Source organism: Gobio gobio (assembly GCF_949357685.1).
Source record: "Gobio gobio genome assembly, chromosome: 7".
NCBI lineage: Eukaryota > Metazoa > Chordata > Actinopteri > Cypriniformes > Gobionidae > Gobio > Gobio gobio.
In genome coordinates, this window is record NC_137103.1 from 11335405 (window position 1) to 11361652 (window position 26248).

The 26248-nt window shown below is 39.1% G+C and overlaps 1 protein-coding gene across 2 annotated transcripts in view; it reads left to right on the plus strand.

The window, feature by feature from the left end:
• The first annotated feature begins 10663 nt into the window (after window positions 1–10663).
• Window positions 10664–26248, plus strand: part of ppp1r9ala (protein phosphatase 1 regulatory subunit 9A-like A) — a 106860-nt gene continuing 91275 nt past the window's right edge. For both annotated transcript variants that reach the window (XM_079822463.1, XM_079822464.1), the window contains exons 1-2: window positions 10664–10779; window positions 11214–13059. In XM_079822463.1, the coding sequence (XP_079678589.1) occupies window positions 11341–13059 (1719 nt within the window). In that variant the 5' untranslated portion in view covers window positions 10664–10779; window positions 11214–11340. The remainder of the gene's footprint in view (window positions 10780–11213; window positions 13060–26248) is intronic.

The window sequence follows — 26248 nt, forward strand, 5'->3', positions numbered from 1 at the left end:
TAGATCATTAAACTGTTACCATGCCTCAGAAGTCTGTCCGAAATTAGTTTTGTGAGGTGCCTTCATGCACTAACGCTCCCTTACAAGCCAATGTCTGATAAGGCAGCGAGGCAACGAGTCAGCTGCCTAGGTTTTCGGACGCAGCCATTGTGTCAGCTTATGATGCTGTGGGGACTTCCTGAAACCTTAAAGGATAACGGCAGTAAAATTTACTGGCCAATTGTCACAAATATGCAAATACTGATGAGCCAGTGGGCAGTATAAAATGCAGAGGAACGACAATTGCGTCAGAATCTTCTCCTTCGCGGTTCCATCTTCAAGACGCAACAGAAGCTACTCAGAGACTTCTTCTCCGCATCTGATGGCTACCTTCTGCCAACTTTTCACAGGCCCCATCGACCCGCCACTATTTTGTGGTGCCCTAGAGGAATGGGGGACTCCGTCCGATCCTGGACCTGAGACCCATCAACCAAGCGCTTCACAAGCACGCCTTCAGGGTAAAGACCCTGAAACAGATCCTGGGACAAGTGCGTGCCGGGGACTGGTTTGCATCCGTGGACCTGAAGGACTCATACTTCCATATTCAGATAGTGACGCGTCACAAGTGCTTCTTGTGGTTCGCTTTCGAGGGCACAGCATACCAGTATTCAGTGCTCCCATTCGGACTGGCCTTAGCGTGTTTACATCAGCCCGGTTGGTGTTTCACTGGCTGCATGCTTTCATGTTGTCATGTTTTGTGTGAACACGCGGCTTATGAGTTCTCATTAGCTGTGTGTTCATGTCATGTTTGTATGGACACATGGCTTGTGATTTTGTGTTTGCTGGCCATGTGCTCATGGGTTTGTCACTTTGGTGTGAGCACATGGTTTGTCATGTGTTTCTTTGTGCCATGTGCTCTCCTATCTATTGTCTAATCCTGTCCATTTTGTTTCCTGATTATTGGTTAATTTGCCCCACCTGTTTTCCCTCGTTACCCTCTTTTGTTTGCTCTCTATTTATTCTCCTTGTGTTTGCAGTCCTGTACTGGATCGTTGTCATACATGCCTTGTGTCTCCCTGCAAGCCACGCCTTCGTTTGTCTTGTTTTATTATTTTCGTAAAAACCCATTTATCTGCATTTCTTATTATCGTAAAAACTCATTTATCTGCATTTCTGAGTCCTCGTCTCATCGCTTACTTCAACCCTGACACGAGATACCTCACGAAGAGGTTTACGGCTTCACCCCAGGTCGGTCCAGATGATTTGGGACCGCTTCGGGAGGGCAAACGCGGATCTATTTGCGATGTGCGAGAACACACCACTCGCTGTTCTTATCGCTGTCTCGATCCCCAATGGCGGGGGACGCTCTGACATTGCACTGGCCAGAGCACTATATGTGTTCCCTCCAGTGAAGATTTTACCTCTGGTGTTTTGCAAAATCAGAGAGGAGAGAGCGTCGGTGATGCTTGTTGCCCCGAACTGGCTGAATCAGCCTTGGTTTCTAGACCTGAGAGAGATGCTGGTGGCCCTCCTTGGCGAATTCCCCTCAGTAAGGACTGCCGTCTCAAGCGGACACACTTGCAGAGACTTGTGCGCCTTCCACTTGGTGCCTTTACGCTCTAAAATGGGAAGTGTTTGTGAAATGGTGCCGTGATAACGATATCAATCTGCCGTTCTGTCCTGTGTTGGATATTTTACGTTTCCTGCAGCACAGGTTGGACAACGGGAGTCTATCGCCCACGTTAAAGTGTATGTGGCCGCAATTGCCTAGTTTTGTTCCCCGGTTGACGTGCAATCGATCGGGAGGCACACGCTGGTAGTCAGATTTCTCAGGGGGTCGAGGAGATTACATCCCCCACACACGCCTTCGGTTTGTTTTATGCCTTATTTTCCTTTTTATTCCTGTGAAGCTGCTTTGAAGCAAGATGTATTGTATTTAGCACTATACAAATAAATGTGACTTGATTTGATTTAACTTGACTTGAGACTTGACATGATTACCTGTGATCAACCATATCAGAGCAGATCTGTCTTTCTAGACCAACTCATAGAAAGTCATATTATATAAATACATTATGCTGTCTGAGCAAGTAACATAAATTATAATATGCTGCTATAGTAGCAGAACGGTTTTCCTTTGTTTCTTTGTTAATTTAATTATGTTTATTTATAATTTATTATAATTCGTTTATTTAATTTGATTATGTGTGTTATTTTTCCTTGTGTTTTCCCCTTGTTTGTTACATGTGAAGTTTTGTATTAATTTTTGTTTCTTTGATAATAGACAGGCAGGCAGATAAATAGATGATTCTATCAACCTGTACTAATAATTTGGTGTGAAATGATCATAGCAAGCCTAAAGTGTCATTCATAAAATCGCAGTCAGTGTCTGAGAGGATGTAAATCATCATTGTGTTTATCTTGTGTCAGATGCAGAGGAGGGTGGAGGGCCTGTCTGAAGTGCACTCATCAGATAACTCACCCCAGGACGAGCTGGAATGAGGGAGCAGGAAATGCCAGTAATCCGACAGCCCTTGACACGCGTCATCCTCTCTGCATTTCGAAACAAACTCAAACTCAAAAAGCTGATCTGCACACCGCTGTTTCAAAGCTTTTCAAAACAAACGTCTTCTACTATCAGTAGGTCAAGAAAATGTGCTCTTCATAAAAACACGAACCCTCCGTCCGAATATGATTACTTCCATACCATCTAGTGTAGTAGGGGTGGGCACTTCCAGTCCTGGAGGGCCACTCTCGTTCAGAGTTTAGCTCCAACCCTGATCAAACACACCTGAACCTGCTAATTAATGTCTTCAGGATTACTAGAAGCATATGCTGCGTCCCAATTCGCATACTATCCGTACTAAATAGTATTCGAAAAAAGAATTAGTATGTCTCAAATCTTAGTATGTTGAAAAAAGTATTCCAAAGATTCCCGGATGGTTTACTATTTCCGGTCAGAATCCGAAGTGCAGATCGATGCGCACTCTAACGGCTGATATTGCCCACAACCCATTGCGAAATGGACGAGGATTCGATTAGAACTACAAACGCGGATAAAAAGTGTTTAAAAAACTACAAACATGACGGTTACGCGAGTCTGATGGTTAAGTGGAGAGGATAAGATAAAGTGGTTTGAGTGAGCAATTATCAGTATTTAACCGGACGAAAAGATATTTATTCAATATTATCCACATTATATTTCACCTGCAGCAGCATTGAGAACTTTTGTAATGATACGTTTGGCCATTAACTTTGCAAACACATGAGAGGAGTCTCTGCATTAAAGACCCACGAAAGGCAGATCAACGAGCGACTACATTTCTCTCCAATACGGTAGGAAATTAAATTTAAAGTGGGGGATTTGAACTGTGACGATGATTGACATTTTAAACGGTGACGGGATGCACGTAACAGAGTCCGTTAAAGATGACGAAGTAGTATGTCCCAAAGCTTGCATACTCTTCTGCTACACACTCAAAAGTATGTACTTTTTCTTCACAAAAAGAGTACATACTTTTAGGACGTAGTATAAGTAGGCGAATTGGGACGCAGCCATAGATATCCATAATAAAGGCTAGATGTCTTATGCCGGAGTCTCTAACGTCATCACCGGCGGCCATCTTGTCACAGGCAGGGCTCTGTGGTTCCTGATGTAAGGCGAGTGATCTGCACGAACACAAATACTCTTATCTCACTGAAATCTTGACAGATTTACAAATGGTTAGGTTTCTTACAAACGTTATTAACGTGGCTATAATTATGGATGCTTGAACAAATTATGAATCATTTTTCATACGTATGCAGTGTCATAACTACATCTCTGACGTTTATAACAAACCAAACAGTTTGAAAATCGGTAGAAAATTGAGCAAGTTATGGTTATTTAAAAGGTACATGCACCATTAAAACACAATGTTACGAGTGAGCGAGCTGACTGTGACAAGATGGCCGCCAGGTGCGGACGTCGATCTCCATTGGCCAGCAGCGCGGACGAGACATCTAGCCTGTATTATGTATATCTATGACTAGAAGGCTACAGGCAGGTGAGTTTGATCAGGGTTGGAGCCCAACTCTGCAGGACAGTGGCACTGGAAGTAGTGGGTGAAAAATTGTATGTGAGCCGAGTACATTAGAAAAATCTTCAGTGGGGTTTTATAACAAATCCAAGGGATCTGGACTCAGTTTTAAAGAACTGACAAAAATGTTCAATATAAGGAAAAATGTCTGAAATGATTACATAAAACTTTTATATTTAACAGGTTGTTCATCTTTCTTTAGTGTGTAATGTTGCTGTTTGAGCATGAGTTTTTTTATTATTGATTATACTATTGAGCAAAGGTTTTTATTATTCTCTATATCAGTCCCAGACAGCAACATAGTGTCAGCCCAGATCCAGCCCACATCTGGGGCCAGTTGCATAAACTAAGCCATTATGTTAAGACAGTGTCTTAAGATCTAGTATGAGCCACTAGCAGTTAGGCAAGAGGCATTCAGTCTTACTTTTCGTATCAAATTAGGCCAGTCTATGTTTTTATGTAACTGATTTAAAAAAATTATGAACAGTCTTAAAGAAAAAAATGTATGTCTAACTTGTAAGACTAGTCTTAACGGTTTATGCAACCGGCCCCTGGTCTGTGTGGACTCCATTTGTTGCTGTCTGGGAGGTTCACTGTTTCTGAACTCAGTGAAATGCCTCCATTATAGTCTTGAGTTTTCTTCTGGGAACAAACACGTCACAATATTCTTCATTCAAATATTTCCCACTCAAGATATATGCAAAATAAAAGGGGCGGGGCCTGGTTGAGTTAGCTAATAGTGTGTTGAAACCAAGCGGCAACCTCCCCCAGTTTCTCTTGAAGCCAATACGGAAGTGACTTAAACTGCAATTCATTGACTGGCCGCTAGAGACAGACTCCAGAAGGAGCAGAATCTCATTGAGTTCATGTTAAAATGCCCAACTTTACAGCAGAAAAAACACATGTTTACAGTCTGGAACAAAAAAATGGTTTTGGTCTATACGGCTAATTTTGCCCTTCATGACAACTGTGAGGGGGGTGAATTTTTTATTTTATAACTCATTCGTTTACATTATATAAAGCCTTAAAGTTCTGCATAATTAAGGGCGTGGCCACTTTGAGTGACAGGTGGATAGCCATTTGTCTGCTGTCTGTTAGTCATCACATCACCTCAGCTCCTCCCACGTCCCGCCTCTTTGCCCATTTTTTAGTTATCCGGGAGTGAAGCGCTGCCAAGATGGCGATGGCTTACTTTAGGCTTCAAAAACTTTCTTCAGAAACCTACAGGTAACGTCACGGACACTACGTCCATATTTCTTTGCAGTCTATGGTTGAAACCCACGGCTATGGTAAGAGGCGGGACATGTCCCAAACACACTTGAAGCGTGTGACCAATCACAACACACTCAAAAAAATGAAAGGGTTAGTTCACCCAAAAATGAAACATGCGTCGTGGAGGCACACACGGAAGGCAGTAACAAGTTGGAAAAAGGTGTTATTTTGATTTTTTTTGCGCACAAAAACTATTGTCGTCGCATCGTAAGATTATTGTAGAGTCACTGTGGTGAGATGGACTTTGTAACGACATTTTAAGTGCCTTTTATCGGTCTTGGGAGTGTAAGTGTACTGAATGCCAATGGAGGCCTATCTGAAGCCTTTCTCAGCCATCAGCTTTCAACTAAAATATCTTCATTTGTGTTCCGAATATGAACGGAGGTCTTACGGGTGTCCAACGACATGAGGGTGAGGAATTAATGACAGAATTTTCATTTTTGGGTGAACTAACCCTTTAACTTTCACTGTTGTTAGTTGCACTCAAATCCTCCTTGTTCACATTACTTAAAAAACTCATGTAACTACATGAACTTAAATTTACTGAGTTGTTTCTTCTAAAAATGAGTACTGTCAGCTTTACTTAATAAGTGTTTGTTCGGTCAACTTAACATTGCTGAGTGAAACGAACAAACTGGGCAGTGGATCTGTAGTTCCCAGCATGCTTTGCAAGGGACTGCATTAGGAGAGTAAATTTAGGGATTAAAGTGTTATTTTATGTGTTTTTTAGTAAAGGGAAAGATGTTGTTAGTGTTAGTGTTTAATGTTCAGTTATGTTGGACATTTAGAGACGTTTCTGTGATTTTGTGGATACCATTATGCAGAAGAGAGGTGCCTGTGTTTATGAGGGCACTCATTTACACACATTTATTGGATGGAATTCCTGCCCTCGATTAAATTAAGTTTTATCCAATTAGTTCTTTTTGCATTTTGTTTGTTGTTATTTAATAGTTTTCCACTTACACTTGTAGAGCAAATAGTTAATTTAATAAGGTAAATTAAATTGATAAATGTGTTCACCTAACATAGTAAACGTTTATAAAATTAAAATAACATTATTAAGTAAACTGCTCATATAAATATTATGTAACAGTGACAAATTCAAATGGTTTGTATTTACTCAAATACATTTTTTCAGCTTTACTTAAAAAAATATTTTGTTCATATAACTAAATTGATATTTGTAATTACTCAATACAGTTGCGTGGAACCACTCGACGCTGCTTTTTTGAGTAAATTCAACAAGTCCTTTTTTTGAGTGCTGGTCCAGCCGACCAATCAGAGCACAGTGCACTTTTCATATGTGTTTTTGAACATTCAAGCATTAAAACCTACTCTATAGAGCCATAAAACAAAATCAAGACTTTGAAAAAGGGCAAAATAGGTTCCCTTTTAATATCTTACTGATCTCATTTTTGATAAAAACGAAAGTTGGCTCATATATATTTCACAGGTATGCATACTAAGTCTTCCCTTGAGTGAAAATTTCAACTCACTTTGGGGTCAAAGAGACCAAAAAACCCCTAAGACATATGAGGAAAACACCAATATCATAACTGTAGTTTTGTATAAGAATCTCTTCATGATCATTACCTTGGATTAATTGTTTATGCATATAATAAAAAAATATCTTTAACTTTCCATCAACCTTGTATTTTTCATAATTTGCTATGCAGCTTTCAGTTTACTTCCCCTTTTTCTTTCATTATTTATTTCCTGTAGTTTTTCAGGCAGTTTCTGAAATTTAAGCTGTTTGGTCAGCAGGGAACTGACTCCATTCTCACAGACTCACTAAAGACAACAAAAGCATCCGCTATGCTTAATAGTATCACCGGAAAACACAATATAAAGACTTGCCCTAAAAACTGTTTCCCTAATTAGTTCCCCATATGGCCATTATATGTGTTTCTCATACTCCAACATCATCTCAATCTTTTCATTTCCCTCTGTAATGCAGGTCTGACTGGAGCAGGCACATCAGTGACACACACACACACACACACACACACACACACACACACACACAGTTTCAGACGAGAGAACTGGAGGAAATATCAGACAGACATCTGTGAATAGAGCTGGGACATGAGACAGGGGTTTCCAACTGCCACATCAGCCTGACACCCAAACTCACATGCTTTGTGTTCAGAGACTGAGCTCACCAAATGTTTCTTTCAGCAGCACAAGTTGAGATCATTGAATCATTGTGATAGCAGCAAGAATTTGCACTGTGATTTGAACCTATGAATGTGTGTAATATTCAAGGCCATAATCAATATAATAAGGGGGACACATTCAGATCAGTGGTCAATTAATCAGTATGTTTTTCTTTAAATGACAGATTCTGAAACTTTTGGTCATCTTCAATATCAAACATGATGTAGCCTACATATTTTCAACAAAAAAAATATGAATAATACATAAATAGATAGCTAAATAATTAAATGGATATAAAACGAAAATAAACTTTTTGTTTTTTGTTTTGTTTTTACTTCTTAACTGTCACCGTCCCACTAGCGGGACACCTGGCACTCTTTTTTTGCTCGCCTTTTTCTCTTTTCATATATTTGAGGAATTATCATAAAGTAGGTATCATTCGAAAGCTTACAAACTCAAAATTCATCCCGTCAAAACCGTTTTGAAATCGGATGTTGCGTTACCATGGAAATGGTACTTTAAATTCTTCTAGCGGGCTCCTCCCCTAGTGGGCGGTGTCATGTTTCATATTACAACATTTATTTAAAAAAAATATAAACAAAGTATAAACAAAATCTTTTCTAATCTTGACAAAACACATATCGTTGGAAAGGTTTGAGTCTCAAGGTTTCATATTTGGTGAACGTTTTGTGATGGAAGTGACATTTGGACAAATTTACAGGAAAATGCATCAAAAAACAATCAATGGAATTTCTATGACACCCGGAGGCTATTTTTGGTACAGCGCCTGAACAAAATCTCATGGGAACTTTAATTTGTGTGATATCAACTTCAGATTTGGAACACAACTTGGTTAGACATATGGCTTTGATTTTATAGTAATTTTAGAGTAAAACATTTTGTAAAATATATATTTTATATAAAATATTATATACAGTATTTTTTATTTACAGTAAATTTAAACTTCCATAACTTTTTCATTCTTTCATATTTTGAATTGCTTTCACTTCAGCAATAATCTGCAGAGTTTAGGTCTATATTCCAAAGTATTCTTGAATTACAGCCCTTTAAGTTTGGATAGTGCATTTTCATGTGTATTCTCAAAAAGGGGGGTGACATTTAAAGGGTTAAAGAATAAAATACAATATTATTGTATTATTGGGTCATTCCTGGTATTCAGTGCCTTCATAAAATGTAGAAAATAGAACTTGTGTTTGAGTAGTCATGATAGGGGGATGTAAAACATTTGAAAAAAAATATTCCTGTCAATCTCAGTTAATAAATGTAACCATTGTGAAAGTAATTAAAGTTTAACGTAGTTAATAAATGTAACCATTTATTAACAAAATAAATGAAATAGAAGATCAAAAATGTCCACCCTGTTAGGGACAGATAAATGCCTAAAAGGCTTTTTGAAATTTACATTATTGATACTTTTTCATTGCCACTGAATTAATTTTTTTGTGGGGGGGGGGGCTAATTTTATGAAATTATAATGACAAACTGATAACAGGGTGGACAAGTGGTATAAAGAATGGATGGACGGATGATTTCCTATCGTTCAATTTTACTTTATTTTGAACTGGATTTAGATGGGAAACAATATGTAAAACACTGCCAATGAACTTAAAAATGGCACTATGTTAAACTTTAATTACTTTCACAATCACTATGTTTTAAAGCACTGGTTTAACAGGGTGGACATTCTGACCTATAAACAAGCCAACAAAAGTTTATCAAAATGGTCTTAACTGTAATTGTAAAAATATGATTTTTATACTAACTTTTTTTCACATTTGCCTTAATGGGTTGGACGTGTACTAAGGTTGACCACATTAAATTTGAAAGATAAAATTGGTTAAAAAAATAAAAATAGTTAAAATAATCGAGAATCTCACTCACTTGCTTAAGTTGTTTTCCCTCCAAGGAAGTGATGACTGCTTTATATGATATGATGTCATTTCATTTTTCCAACTTTCATTTAAAGGGAAAGCAGTCAAAAATAATAGGGTGGACAATATACAAGCTAAAAACCTAGATTGTAATTGTTAAAATAAATGTAATAATTACACACGCACACATATATATATATAATAAAATATTATATATTTTTAAAAAATAAAAACTGAGTAATTTAAGTTTATAGTAGTGCAATTTTAAAGTTCATTGGCAATGTTTTACATATTGTTTCCCATCTAAATCCAGTTCAAAATAAAGTAAAACTGTACAGTGAACGATAGGAAATCATCCGTTCTTTATACCTCTTGTCCACCCTGTTATCATATTTGCATGATATTTATGACTAAGATAGGTTTAAAATTAATATTATTCATGATCTTTAATAGGGACACAAAAGGCACCGTGTCCCAGGATGACCCTATTAATAATAATAAACAAGATAAAAACGAATACATATGTTTCGTTGGTTATCGATAGGCTATCTTAGGCTACTTATCAACGAACTACATGAACACAGAAGTGCGGCGACTGAATCGGTTCTTTCCCACGCCATTCTCGACCTAACCTGGGCTGAATCAACCTTGTGGTCGGGAAACGAAACATATCATACTATTGTGAAGGTTTGGCGAATGAATTATGATTATAATTCTTGACTGGAAGCTCCACGCAGGTTTCACGTCACCGTGCGCTAATTAATATTCATTCGCCAATCCGTCGCCATAGTAGCATTAACACATCCACCAGTCGGGAAGGGGGTTGGGATTATTAGCAGCCCTGGAATGTGCTCGTGTAGCGTCGGGAACGCGCAGCGGTGCGACAGGTCTGTGAAGTGTGCAGTTCGATTCATTTGGCGAATCGACTCGTTCGGTCCGTTCATTTCAGCGAGCCGGTTCTAATACAACAATTCACCAGTCATACCGTGTTCCTAGAAGTTTTATTCAATTAAATATAGCCTACTTTCTACCCTGAATAAGGTCTAATTTATTTGTTTGTTTATCTGTTCTAATTTGATTGTGTCATTCGGTTTGAGACCCTGAGTGTTTATTAAATATTTTCCTACTTGCTCGAAAAGTGTGCTCAAATGTTGCTTGTTTATGGTGTCACTAAAATTTTACTCCCAAACAAAAGTCTCCCTCACTGACTGATTTACGAACGCTTTTTGAATCGTTTAGATCGAATCATTAAAACGAACCGACTCAACTGAACGATTCGTTCGCGAATCGGATGGCACTACGCTGGAGAACCATGGCGGTGAAACAAATGACATGGTTGGGGATCTAAATTACACCCAGCAGAAGAACCGGCGCCCGTAGACAGTGAGATATCCGTGGAGGTAAGATAACTATGACTTGATTGCTGCAGAAGCTGTAATTGTTTGTTACTCGATTTCCGAAACTTTATTTTGATCATTTGTTGGATCTAATGCTGAGCTATTGTTCCACGGCGAGTCAAGCTTGGGGAGGTTTAACACTAATCGCGGGTTCTTGATCATTTGAAGGACTTAAATATAATCTAGCTTCGACTCTTTGGACAACATCTTTATTTAAGAGACGCTGTCAGATATTGAGCACTGAATCAATGGAGCCCACTGCAAAATCACTGTTGGAAAGTTTTGAGTCTAAGTTGAAAAAGTTTCTTTGATCAAGCGGGGAGATTTTATCTGCTAACAAAAGAGCGAACGTTTAACGTGCTCGAGCGTTCGAATCGCGTTCTAAATGTAAACGTTCCCTTCATTTGAGAGTGTTACATTGTTTCTTTTCTTTTCAGATGAGCGCGGGGATTCGATACAATGTATCAGAGTGACTCTGAAGGGCTCGTTCCATTGTCCGGTTGAGGATACAGCACCACGGACCTAAAATAGTTTTAAAGTAGGAAGTTTTTAAAGTCATTGAAAATGATCAAGGGTGAACGCACCCTGCGGAGCGCGTCCCCGCATAGAAATGCATACAAGTCGGACTTCCACGCCATTAAGTGCTCTTTTGATGGGACCAAATCCGACAGCGAGGCCAAATCGTATGCTAATGGAGCCAGCGACCCCCGAGAGGACAGCAGAGGGAGGCCGTTTGGCAACCGGATAAACAAAATCAAGAACATTTTCTTGCAAATGGATGGCCAGCAATCACAGGAGAGTCAGGAGATCAAACCCCCTCAGAAAACGGATGCATCATCTCCTGTGTCGCCGGTGTCCAAGTTCCCGGTCAGCACCAACAAAACCTCCCTCAGCAGTGCCAACAACCAAGAACCGCCAAACACGGACAGAACTCCAAAGGGAGAAGAAGCCGAGATGGATAAAGTCGCCCTGGCGGAGAAATTTTCAGTGACCAGAAAGCTCTTTGAAAGGGGGATAAAAGAGCAGCCGGTGCCCGGGAGAGTTTCTACACGGCTGTCCCAGGGGAAGGTGCCTGAGGAGGGGCGCGGAGCCCGGAGGTCCTTGGGATCTTCTGAAAATAGTGACAGCAGAAGCCCGACGTCACCTGTGAGGAGTTCCCCAGAGGAAAGGAGGGACGTTGAGGACTCAAAACAGGTCAGTAGGCTATCACTGAATGCGGGGCCTATTTCCAGGCGGTTGGAGAACTTCATTGTGGATGGTGACAATGACGAGACAGTGCAAGTTACGGCTAAAAGCCCTGAGAAACCGAGCAGCCCAGTGTCACCTCTACGAGGGAGTTCCCAGAAACCCACCTCCCCAGGTACTGATCAAGCACACAAACCCACATCCCCAAACTCGGACGCACCCAAATCATTCTCGGCTAAATCGGAGCCGGTAGCCGTTAGCCCTCCGTTCAAGTCCATCAGCCCCGTTTCGTACAAACCAACCTCCCCAACCAGCAGGAGCTCCGACGAGCCTCTCTCGCCCACCGCTCACAGCCCGTTTAAACGCTCTCCGTCTTCAGGAAGTGACTCGGTGAAAGAGTCCTCGACAAATAAACTTAGCAGTCCTCCTGCGAGCGATCTCAAATCAACTGGCAGCCTCTATAAACGGCCCGAGGAACCAAAAAGCGAGAACCACAAAACTCCCGGTCCGTCTCATGAGCTGGCCGCACGATGTCTAGACCCTGCTGGAGCGGGAATGGTGCGGGCGGAGTTGGTCGTGGTCCAGAACGAGTCTTCAGAAAGCGAGGAGGATGAGGAAGAAGATTTGGAGGAGGTGAAGCTGCAAAGGGAACTTAAATCTGAGTCGCCTAAAGAAGATCTGAACTCTCTGAAGGTGTCATCACCTCAAAACCATACGGAGGACAGACAGCTGAAGAAGGATGTGTGTGTATCGTCAGAGCTGAAGAAAGAGGAACCCAATCAAGAAGAAGAAGAAGAGGAGGAGGAGGAGGAGGAGATCAAACAAAAGAGGAATAGCAGTCATGAGGATGATGAAGACGATGAGGACAGCGAGCAGGAAGATCCAGACGAATGCGGGAAAACTTCTCCAGTGTTTTATAGTTTTGAGAACGCTGCGTTTTTGGATGATAAGGACGTGGAATCGGTTCAGGACCAGCAGGATGAGGATGAGGAGGATGAAGATGAGGTCTATGAGGAGTATGGGGAAGCTCCCGGTTTGTCTGAGGATGAGGAACGGTCTCCAAGAAGGAAAATCAGATTCTCCACCGAGCCGATACGGGTAAGAAATGTCTAAAAAAAAAAAATTCTGTTGTGACATCCATGATGGGTAGCTGAAAATTCAGGGTTTCTCTTTTTTTTTGTCTCATTTCACATGAATTTGGTTTGAAATGGAAAAAATGCTTTTGTTTTAAATGTGATTATAAGGAAAACGCTCAATTTATGGTTTATGAGCAGTCAGACACATCATTGTGGCTTTGGAAAGGACACGTTTCAGGCTCTCTGCAGGAAAGCTGCTCTCTGTGAGTCTGGGGTCAAAGTTCTGACAACAGTTGGGCAACAGAAGGGCTCATTGCAGAACATTTGTTTGGGGGTTGAAAAAGGGGAATATTTTTAGAAATATTGTTGACATTGTGGCTCAATGAGGGCAACAGGGCTGACCTGAAATGTGGATGGTTAATGGAACAGAAAAGTATGTTGGCGTAGATCCATGTTTTATGAGCAAAGCTTGTTAGAACAGACAGCCTTCCTTTGAAAAAGGCCTGATGGGTGAATGTCCTGTTAAGAACATGTCTGGGTCATATCTGAGCCTAAAACATAGTAAAGAATTAAAGAAAAATGCTATTTAATAATGTGATTATTTAATGAGAATTTAAAGGGATAGTTGTCTCATGTCTTTCCCAACCTGTATGACTTTCTGCTGTGGAACATTGAGAAAAATGTCTCAATGTTTTTTGTCCATACAATTGAAGTCAATTGTAACCTTTTGGCTACCAAGATGTCGTCTTAAAAATATCTATCCCTTTAAGCGAAAAATGTACTTAATTTTGATAATTGTAGGGTTGGGTATGTTTTTTTTGATACCGGTGCCAAACCGATTCTTTTAAAACGGTGACTAAACGGTGCCTGAACCGATACTTGAAAAAAAAAAGAGCCACAAAACGAGGTGGATGAGATTAAAGAATGGCTTTTTATTGATTTTTTTTATTTTGTATTATTTAAATTAAAAACTTTATTACAAGTTTAAAGTATACTTAAATATATATAAATACAAAACACAATTTACTTAACAAATTCACTGTAAAACTAAAGCCACCTAACCCAACTACAACTAATTTAACACTAAATAACAGTTACAGTAAGAACAGCAGTCGACTCGTCTGTATTCTTGGTCTGCTACAAACCAGCTTCAAGCTTCAGCTTTATTTTGCAGAAATATGACCATATTCTCTGGCTAAATATTTGAGAACGCATCGCCTTATTGTTTCCATGGAGACGCGTCATGCTTCTCACATGACACACAGCTGCCACAATAGCGCTGCATCGGGTTTATTTCGCTTTTTCTTTATTATTCAAAATATTCACAAACTTGCTAATTATAGGTCATGAACTATTTGATATTCTGATTTTCAAATATATGTAAGTGAATGTGTGTTAGTTGATCTATACTGCGCGATGGGCGCCGCCATGTTAGTTTGCGCCTCAGAGAATCGGATCTGTCAGATTTACATCATGGAAATTCATTCACGTCTCACAAAATACATGAAAGTAAGTGACCGCTGAACTGGAAGAAGAATAGATTAAACTATATAGTTACTATATAATGTGCATCTGATATGAATAAAACACGTAGTCAAGTTATAACTGTCTGAAAGGATTGTTTTTGCCGCTTCCATAGACAATGAGCATTTAAATGTCTGAAACCTAAAATAAACATGATGTGGTTGAAAACACTGAATAGTTGTGATATGTGACGAGCGCTGAGCGTGTCCAGGTCTGGCTTGGCGCCAGCCAAAGCGCGAAAGCACATTTGAATTTAAGTGGCACCGAAATGAGGCACGGAAATCTGCGTTCTGATTCGGTCCGATACATACCGGTTATATAGGTATGGTACCGGGTTTTCAGTTCCCAACCCTACTAATGAACCCATAATTGCAGCAACCTGCCTCCGAATTGGCACTAATTCTAAACCAAAACTAAAATGAGCACGTCCGCACGGGCATTCCCGGTGTGTGTCCAGTCTGGCGGATTTTCAGTTCATGCCTTTGGAAGCTTAACTTAAAGGGTTAGTTCACCCAAAAATGAAAATTCTGTCATTAATTACTCACCCTCATGTCGTTGGACACCCGTAAGACCTCCGTTCATCTTCGGAACACAAATGAAGATATTTTAGTTGAAAGCTGATGCTGAGAAAGGCTTCACACAGGCCTCCATTGGCATTCAGTACATTGACACTTCCAAGATCCATGAAAGGCACTTAAAACGTCGTTACAAAGTCTATCTCACCACAGTGGCTCTACAATAATCATACAATGCGACGACAATAGTTTTTGTGCGCAAAAAAAAATCAAAATAACACCTTTATCCAACTTGTTCTCGACTTCCGTGTATGCCTCCACGACGCATGCGCGAGAATATGACGCAGATCCGGCGTTCGGACATATGACCCAGAAGCGATTTGTTTACGAGCAGAGGAAGACGCGCGTGTCTAAGCTGTTGGATTCTACATTGATCGTGCTCTAGGTCTCGGCGTAGTTCTCAAAATGGAGCTTAAGTGTGTATTTCATCGATTCCCGAACCCCGGCGCTACGTCATATTCTCGCGCATGCGTCGTGGAGGCGCACACGGAAGACAAGAACAAGTTGGATAAAGGTGTTATTTTGATTTTTTTTTTGCGCACAAAAACTATTGTCGTCGCATTGTATGATTATTGTAGAGCCACTGTGGTGAGATAGACTTTGTAACGACGTTTTAAGTGCCTTTCATGGATCTTGGAAGTGTCAATGTACTGAATGCCAATGGAGGCCTGTGTGAAGCCTTTCTCAGCCATCAGCTTTCAACTAAAATATCTTCATTTGTGTTCCGAATATGAACGGAGGTCTTACGGGTGTCCAACGACATGAGGGTAAGTAATTAATGACAGAATTTTCATTTTTGGGTGAACTAACCCTTTAACTTGACACTTTGCTCCGACCGCTCCGTTATCAATGCCTGAGTGGCCATGTGCATTTACATTCTGTGTGTGAGATCCCACCCCTATGGTGGGATACACACAGAAATAAAAACGAGACGAATATGTTAGGGAGGGACGATTAGGGAAGAGATCCAGTCAGAACTGATGTCCTGTGTAAAACAGATGCGCACATTTGATTTGAACTGATCAAACCGCTGGAGAACACGGCGCTGTTGCGCTTCTACAGGCTCACGCATCCCCAATCCAGCGCTCCAGAGCGGCTCACAATCAATGAATAGCGCACATTTATGCCACGCAACTGTATATGAACTAATGCTGATGAATAATGACAATGTTTACTTTATGATGATTATATAGTAATGTTTTAGACGGTTGTATCAATGCATATTTTATCTCCTGAACTTGAATGAGCAGTTGCAACTGCAACAGAGGCGCAGCAAACATTTCAAAATAAGAGTCCCGGACGGTATATTTCGAGCTTGTTTATAATTTAAAAGTCACTCATTATACAGTATATTAGTATTTGGTTACACAATAAACTGTTTTTAATTGAATTCCCATTTAATTCATAGGCAGGAGGAAAGACCAGTATTTGACACATATTCAATAAAGTATCAGGGTTATAATGTTCACTAAAACCATAAAAAAAACTTAATTACTTGAAATTAAATGTTAGCTGAAATTAAAAATAAATAAATAAATAAATAAATAAATAAATAAACTTATTTAAAGCTTTAGCTTTACCTGATATGGCCTACTAACTAAAAGAAATACAAAGTTATAAAAACTATATAGATGTTTTTAAAAAAACAGACAAAAAAGTGAATTGAGCTCTGTTTCGTGTATTTTTAATGTCAAAAACAAAATGATGTCAAAATTAAATGGAGCTTAAATGCTTAATGTATTACAATTTAACTAAACTCGTTAGATTTTAGGAGACTAAATTTACAGTATAGATTTAGTCGACTAAAACTAAAAACAATTCAGGTGACTAAAATATGACTAAAACTAAATGGCATTTTAGTCAAAAGACTATGACTAAAACTAATTCAAAATTTGCTGTCAAAATTAACACTGGTAAGTACTCCGTGTATCCTTAAATTCTTTTTACAACACCGGCAAAGATCGTTTACTCTCATCTTCTTCTTCTACTTCTTCCAGCGCGCGTGCAGTTGAGTTCTGTTGACAACTATGCATCGCTCAACATGCGTCACTTACTCTATTGCTCTGATTGGTTGTAGGTCTATCCAATTGAGTGCAGAGGCATTTTCTGCCCTGGTTCGGTTGAAATGCCCCATAATCACAACTCAATGGAGCAATATTAGACTCATATTCGTATGATGACGTCAGGCTATGATTTAATATGACCTGGACATGTTTTGTGAGATTTACCATATTACTGCTTGCACAAACACAGCTCAGATCTCATTTTGTCCCTGAATGACTATGATCAGACAGTCTGGCCCCGTCCTATGGCAGCCTGCCACGGACATATGGTCCTGATCTACTTTGCCACGCTGCGCTTTTGTCTGATCAGGCCTTCAGATGCTTAATGTCTATTAATCTATTTAAAGTTAATAATTTCCATGTAATGCATTCCTGAGCTCTGGAATGTCTTTCACACATTCGCTGGTAATGATCAACAACACTGTTTTCCATTTTCCTTTGGGCTGTTCAAAAAAATAATAAACCGAGCACTGCCATGGTGTCAGCAAGTTGACAAAACCCTAGCCGTCGGCTGTTCCCGGGGCGTCCCAGCGCCTGGGACGTTCTGCCTCTCTCCTCTGAAAACTCCTGCGCTCAAAACAGGTGTGCTGGAGAAGAGTGTGAAGGGAAACACCCTTACTTCTGTGCAATCTCCATTCATCTCTCTCTGTTTATAATCTGTTTAACTGAAGTATTCCACATGTTCAGTGAGGCATTTATCAGAAGTTTACATTGAAAACAAAAACTGGTGTTGCTTGCTTGTGCAAAATTCACCTCCCCGTTGCTAGGGTGTTGTTAGGGGTTCTGAATGATTTTTGGCATGTCGCTGTGCAGCTGCTATGCTGTTCTGGGTGGTTGCAAGGGAATTAATACGTAGTTGCTAAGGTGTCCCAAGTGGGTTTTAACCAGTGTTGGGCACGTTACTTTAAAAAAGTAATTAGTTATAGTTACTAGTTACTTCTTACAAATAGTAACTGAGTTAGTAACTGAGTTACATCATTATAAAAGTAACTAATTACCAGGGAAAGTAACTACTGTGTTACTTTTTTTTCTTTCAAATGTTCCAATTTGTCAAATAACTTGGATGCCCCCAATTTTAAATATGTTAAATGAATGAATTGGACACTAAATAGAATAAATTGCTATTATAAAACATGTACATTAAATGTAGGCCTACACTATTGTAATGTTGCTGTGGGACAATGTGAGAGACACCTATCAAATTCAATACATTATTGTAAATATTATCAGTAGTATCACTACTAGTGTAAATATTGTGTAAATAGTATCAGTACTTCTTTACTACTCCTCTGGTAGTGGAGCTCACGTTATCACCTGGGTTTTTAGCCACTAATGTTGTGGCATATGATGATGTGAGGCGCTTCAGAATCACTTGCCACCGACGTGGAGAGACTCTTTCTTCCTGGACATAAGTTGCACGTTACATAAACATTTTTACCTTTCACCTCAACGAGGGAAAAGTAGCGCTTATACTTCCAGTTTGCGAAAACTACCTCTGAAGTCGTTGGACTGCCATCGCTGACTGTGCATATGCGTGTGCGTCATAGGTGTGTGTGTGTGTGTGTGTGTGTGTGTGAACTCAACCTATCAACCTCAACCTTGTCTCACACCCACCAATCATCATCAGTTATGTGAACCACCCAACCCACCCCCAACACGCATGGCTGGCGCGCGCGCACACACACACACACACACACACGCGCGCGTTGCAGGTCTGACTGACAGAGAGCCTGTTCGGATGAAACCGCTTCAGTGAGCTCAATTATAGTAACGCCGCATTTTTTTTTCTCAGTAACGCTAACGGAGTTGTAACGGAAGAAACAGTAATTCGTTTGATTACTCGTTACTGAAAAAAGTAATTCCGTTAGTAACGCCGTTTATCTATAACGCCGTTATTCCCAACACTGGTTTTAACATATTGTTATGCAGTGTCCAAAATATTCCCCCAGTCCTTATCCAGCCCTGAATTCGTGGAAAAATTGGGCTCTCTTCGGTTTAGAAATTGTCACATTGCTATTTTATTGTGATTAATCACACAGTCCTACTTGCAACTGCACAGCGACATGCTAAAAACACGCACACATCTTAGCATGTTGCTGTGGTTGGTAGGCTGTTCTGGGTGGTTTCTTGGTGTTTGCTTACTGGCCCAAATGTTGTGAAGTTTACAGGACCTTTATACAGTGCATGCCATTGTAAAGACTGTAAGTCTATCCTTCACAGCCTCTTTTCATCCTTGTACAATTCAGGATGGCATCTCCCCTGGCTAAGGTCTATATGTATAACATTCTGGTCCTAAATGAATACTTTGGGTCAGGGGTTTGCTAAACTCACTAATAAACTAATAACGCTGAACCTTTTGTCTAAACCTTTTGTCTAGGACCCAGCTCACTCTCATTCAGTTATTTCTGTGTGATTGTGAAATGAAGGTGTGTAACTGTTTAAACAGGTCTTGTCCTGGCTTGAGGGAGGTATTTTTCCACCATTGTGCTTCATATTGGTCTTAACATGTTGAGCTACGGAGTGTTTGCATTGTTGCTGTCGATGTGGGTTCATAACTAGAGATTCAAATGTTTACCACATGACTGGTCAGACTCCTTTAAGTCTGTTTTATGAACCGGTTTGGTGATGTTGTGTGTGAATGAAACATGATAAAGACCTGGCACTGGCAGTCTGCATCTCTGGTGGATTTGAGGCAGGAAACGGGAGCTCTGCTTCGTTCTTACGTCAGAGTCAAAGGCTCTGGCTGTAGTTTAACACTGCATAGTCTTCATTAAATAGAATTCATCTTTGTTAAAGCTACAAAAGTGATTTTCTGTCTTTTGTTGTTTGATGAATATTTATGACTCTGTCACTTTAAGAGTGAATGCACGGATCCAATTAGGGTTGTGCCGATGGACGATATCATCCATGACCGACATCACGATGGAGCGCCACCATCGTGATGCCACGCCCCCCGTTGAGAGTCTTGTTGTGAGTGCGACACACACTAAAAACTCAGCAGGGATTGCTCTGTAAATTAAATAGAGAATATAACTAATGCATATCCTATTTTAAATACTGTAGTCTATGCCAGATATATATATAGTCTACATTTTGAAATGATTTGAGGCTGAAACATCCATTTCATAAGCATGCGTGTTTATTGTAGCACTTCCGTCAGTGAAACAACACACTACAGCCTATAAAACATCTAAATGATAATCAGTAAATAAATGGCACTCTACAGAATATAAGAAAATTCAATATTAATTCGAAAAATATTTGATTCATTCTATTTCCCCGCAAAGATGCGTCATATAGCCTACCGCTCTGCGCTTTGGGACACAAGCTGGATAGACACCTTTCGAATATCTTCTATATGTTCTCCTGATGTTGCAAAACAACTTTTGTTGTAAAATGTCTGAAGAGCGAATTTTATCTTCCACAGGGTCAAGACATTTAGGCAATGTTTGATTTTTCACTGCCAGAGAAAACGAAACTAAAATCACAGGTGTGTGTGTGTGATATAAACTTAATAAAATAAACTTGACGCGCCTTACCAAGTTTAATAACGAACAAACGGTGTTAAATAAAATTTGAAGTAAAAAAGTATTCGTCCTACAGTGTTTTTTATATTTTACCACAGTAAAGGATGTGAATAGTTATAATAGACTTAACTATAAGCTAACGAAAGGAAGAAACGTTTATAATCCCCAGGGAAAATGGGTGCGACACGAGTTAAGATTTGGGAAAGGAAACGAGATGGCCATGTCCATTGGGATAAAATGGACTAGGCCTATTGTTAAAATTCATGGAAAATCGGGTCGCAAAACAGAATAAATAAGTGCTAATTTATTTCCTTTCTAGGCTAAACAAAGCTTTGTGCTTCACTCCTGTGGTAATATTCACGTGAAACAGCATTCACATACAAAACACTGGGTTAGTACAATAACGAAATAATATTTTTAAAGTAGAAAATAGTATTTATGTAAAGAGATATATTAAAATAAAAAGAGCACAACTCTTCTTAAGTGGAAGGAAGCTACTTTTTTCCCTCACGTGCAACCTAGCGCGGATGAGTCATTATTTGGGTTAGTAAAATAATGAAATGATAGTTTTAAGTAGAAAAAAAATATTTATGTAATGAGGTATAGTAAATTACCTACCTAAAAAACGACGATATCATCGACCATCGCAATGTTTTACTGTAAACATCGTCAACTGCCAATTTAGGGGACATCGCCCAACCCTAGATCCAATATAATGATACACATCCATTTCCTTTCTCAACTGTTCACATAAGTGGCAAGACCGGCATTTTGACAATTCTGCGCATGTATCCATTCAAGTACAAAAAGACAAGAAAGAGAACGGAATTTGGTGTTCACGTGAAATCGGCACGCGAGTTGACTTCTGAATCGACTTCTTCTCTTTCGCATCTTTGTGTGGACAAATGGTTTGAAATCAATTGAATGCTTAAACTGACAGGACCTAAACCATGTGCAAATGATAAAATTTCACTCCGTGATGGTTAAACTTTTATTCCAAGAATCACGTCCATTTCGAATCAAGGTGCTTGGTCTGTACAGATCACATATCAATATATCGTGCAGCCTTGTATGCAGTAGGTTTGTATAATTGTCTTCAGTCTAGTCTGATGGCTTTCAATATACAATAAATCATATTAGGGATGGCGAAAACTAAACATTTTCTTGACCGACCACCGAGCCTCATTAGCCGGTTGAAACCGGTTAACCGATTAGTTTAAAATATGCTGCGCTATTTGAAATAACAGCCGCGAGCCGCGCCTGCAATTTCGCAACTCTGTCGCATCTCTCTGCCGCTCTGCCTCCCGCTCTCACACACACACTGTCCCGGCGCCGCCCCCTCTTTTCCACCCACCTCACTTTTTTAAAATCCCCTACAGCGCGAAACATGAGTCCCGCAAACGCAATTTCCTGCGCGAGCTCACCTCTCCGCGCCCTGCACAAGCAGATGGTGAGCGTTTGTTCAGCTCAGCTTCTCACGTGTTGGATCGGATGAGAACGAAACACACTAACTTGTGACAAAGCCGAAATACTTCTTTTTGTAGCCTAAAGAAGAACATGCATGCACTTTTGAAATGAAATTCTATCAGTTCTGTAGCCTATAGGATGATCATTTTTATTTTACCTTAAAATTACATTGACTTAATTTGATTTAAAAAGCACTTGCTGTAGCATCTTAGTTTTTTTCATTGCACTAAACATTATTTGATTTAACATTTTGGAACAATTATATACTTTGGTTTTATTTAATTTCACTGGTAAAGACTTTTTTTCTTTACACTGAATTTAAAAACAAATGCTGATTTAAGTAACATCTTTGTTTGGATTGCAGAATATGCAGTTGTTGCCTTTAATTTCACCTTTCTGCCTTTTATTCCCGTTAATTTCAGATTGCGGACTTGTTTTCATTAGCCAAAAGCCAATTTAGCCTGTTAAATACAAAATAAACATCTTGTTCATGTATACTTTCATTCTATTATTGTGTAAAAAAAAAAAAAACGGAAATCTGTATCGAAATCGGCCAGTTTTCTTGAAAAAAATCGGTATCGGAATCGGCCATGTAAAATCATGATCGGTGCATCACTAATATGCACAATTAAACTTGGGAAAATGCATCCTGGATATGCACAATTCTTCCAATCTGTTATCAATATTGTAGATTTTTTTACATTTTAAATGATCAGTATTAAAAAAAAAGTTGCAAAAAGAAAGGTGTTGCCAAAAATCACACCATAACCAATCACAAAAATGGAAAATTATGACCCTTTTTCAACATATTTGTATGTATTTACTGGGTCATTCTGTGTCAAGAAGTCCCCGGCTAAAAATGTTGAAAAAATATTTTCTAGTGAAAGAAAAATAATGAAGAGGAAGAAAGGCAAAATATTACATGTCATGGAAGAATATTTACTGAGTAATCCAATGTTTTTACATGACATTATGAGGGGGTCAAAATGACTTTAGAAAGATGGCAGCATCATTATTTTATGTCTACACAGAGATTAGTAGGTCTAGTCAAATCAGTTCACTGTAAAAATGTTTTTGATTTAACTTAAAAAAGTAAGTTACCTGGATGCCTTAATTTTGAGTTAATTGAAAAAAATTCTAAATATTGTTGTCTAAACCACATTAATTATCAAAGTGATTTGACAATGAAAAAAAGTTGATAGCAAATCATGAAAAATATTATTTGACAGTGTTGAGAATTTTTTGTTGCATGATATGCCAACAGTGACAGTTCAAGAACAAGAAGTATTAAAGATATCTTAATATCCTTTTAGATTTTGGTTCTTTTGGGGTCTGAATTTTAATGCACTATATGGTTAATTTCCAAATATATAGGGTTTTCAGTGTTGCTCCAGGAGTAAATTGTACTCATTCCAGGGGTCAAAAACCAAACATGTGTCACTTTGCATTAACCTGATATTCTTTTAAACAGGAATGTCTGAGGATCAAATTGTGTTGAAACTAGAAATGTATCTTGTTTCCCTTCATCAAAACAATTGCATAGAACATTCCTCTCTGAGTGCCATAAATATTCTTTTTCCAGTTTGCGTGCCTGTAACTCTAGAAGTATTAAAACAAAATATAGGTCACTTTGCATACAGCTAATAATGATTGTATTTAAAGAAGAATCTCTGAAGAACAAATGATGTTGAAAGTGTAAATAAATATGTCTTGTTTCCCTCTATCAAAACAATTTCATACAGAACATAATGCATTAGGACTGCACCACATATATGCAAATAATAACAGTAACCCAGGGTTATGTCAGACTATGAATAACCAGGATTAACTGTTAACTCCGGGTAAAGTGTGAGCAGTGTGTAAAATAAGATAACACAGGATCCTATTTACCTGGGGTTTTACATTTTCAAGTGTGAGAGCCCTTACATTTTTTTTTAAAAGTTAAGGTATTTTCAGTGATTTCCACCAAATACGCCCCTTAGCCATGGATACTACTCGATCTATGACTGCTTCACCTGCTATAACAGTAGGAAATTGTAATGCTTAAACAATCCAGGTGAGGCGAATCTTGGTTTATTGAATTGAATGCAATGTGTGCGGAGAGCAAACGCACTTTCCTTGGAAGGCTATTATTTCCTGTAGGTACGATACTGCATATTTGAACTTTGGCTGGCTTCAGAAGCTGTTAAACTGAACATAATCCATTCTTCCAAATATCTCGGAAACGGATTCAAATATAGAATCTTAAATCAACAAGTTAATGTGCCACAACTTGACCATTTCAGTGTATTTTTGTCACTCAGACGGGAATGTTCAATGCAATTATTGTTTTCAAACAAGCTACATTTCTAGTTTCAATATTATTTATTTATCAGATATTCCCCTTTAAATACAATATGTATCATCTGTGTGCAGAGTGACCCATATTAGTTTTTTTACCATTGAAAATGGGTAATATTCATCAAATTGGGATTGGGATTTGAGATTTATGCACAGATGAAGTAGTTCCAGCAGGTCTTGACCGCATTACAGTTCCATATCACTTCACCGTCCTTTCAAAGCCCCTTACAGCAAAATAAGTAAAACCCACAACGACACTGACCAAACAAATAAATGTAACAAACAATGGGATAAATAGTTTTATCAATGGAAAGCACACTCTCTTTCTCACATAAACACACACACACATACACTGTAAAGCCGAATATGTTGGCAAAACAATAAAAAATAAATCTTTGTTTGTTACTTTACTTAAATAATTTGAGTTGCTCACTTAATTTGGATTTGTAGCAAAAACAAATTTTGTATAATTATATATCGCACTTCTTATCCTGAGTAATCTAGACAAGGCTTTGTAGATGTGCATTTCCAACATACTATTTGAGTTACATTTACTTAAAATATTTACTGCTGGATTTGGCTGATGCAATGAACCCTTTTCACATGGTGACGATGTATGTTTCTATATTGCAACATAAATCTTTCTCATATTTCACATTTTAGGGTAATTTTATAACCATGTTGTCATCAGGCGTTACCGTTGTTGCTTCGAGGATATTTGCTGCTTGATCAATATTATACTGTATATTCAAAGGAACAATAGGGCTGTAATCTCCCAGTCGATTAGTCGATAATTGGTCGATACGTTCTGGCTCGACCAAAATTCTGATTGGTCGAATTTTTGCCGCGTTCATTTCATCAGTTTTGCTGCGTTCATTTAATCAGTTTTGCCGCGCCGCGTTCATTTCGTCAGGTGGAAAGCACTAATTGCTAATGGGGGTGTTTTGAGAGCACCACTGTTTCACAGGTAACAGTCTGCCTTCAGAACACCCCCATTGTTTTCACTTCTTTTGGATTAGCCCAACCCGCTGGAGAAGCGAAGTCTCTCGCGGGTCCTTTGTGTTTCATTCCCCGCTGGGCCGCTGGCTCAAACGTACACCCAAAGTGGTAAACTTGAGGAACGCCCATCAACATACACATGAGGGGAAGCGTCACAACACCGCGCTATAAGTGGATCTGTACTGTCAGTTTTGCCGCGTTCATTTCATCAGTTTTGCCGTGCCGCGTTCATTTCATCAGGTGGAAAGCACTAATTGCTAATGGGGGTGTTTTCAGAGCACCCCTGTTTCACAGGTAACAGTCTGTCTTCAGAACACCCCCATTGTTTCACTTATTTTGGATTAGCCCAACCCGCTGGCGAGAGAGACAGATTGAAGAAGGCTAGTTTTCTTGTATATTATTTATTTAATTGTGAGAGCGTTTTTTCTGCTCTTGATCTGGCTTGTTTAATAAATATTCCTTTTTTATTAAAGAGGACGTGCCTTTTGTGTTTAAGAGTAAAAGCTTTAAGTTAATAGTCTATTCGTGTCTCAGCCGCGAAGCTGAGCTCATATGTTTGAGCTGCACAGAGCGGCTGAAATGAGTGTCTGTCAGTTATTATAATACATATGACAAAAACAATTGTCTAAATTATGTTGCATATTCCTCAAAAGTTCTTGTGATGATATCTAGTTGACAACACATAGTGCTATATTTTCGGAAGTCATAGTCTATGA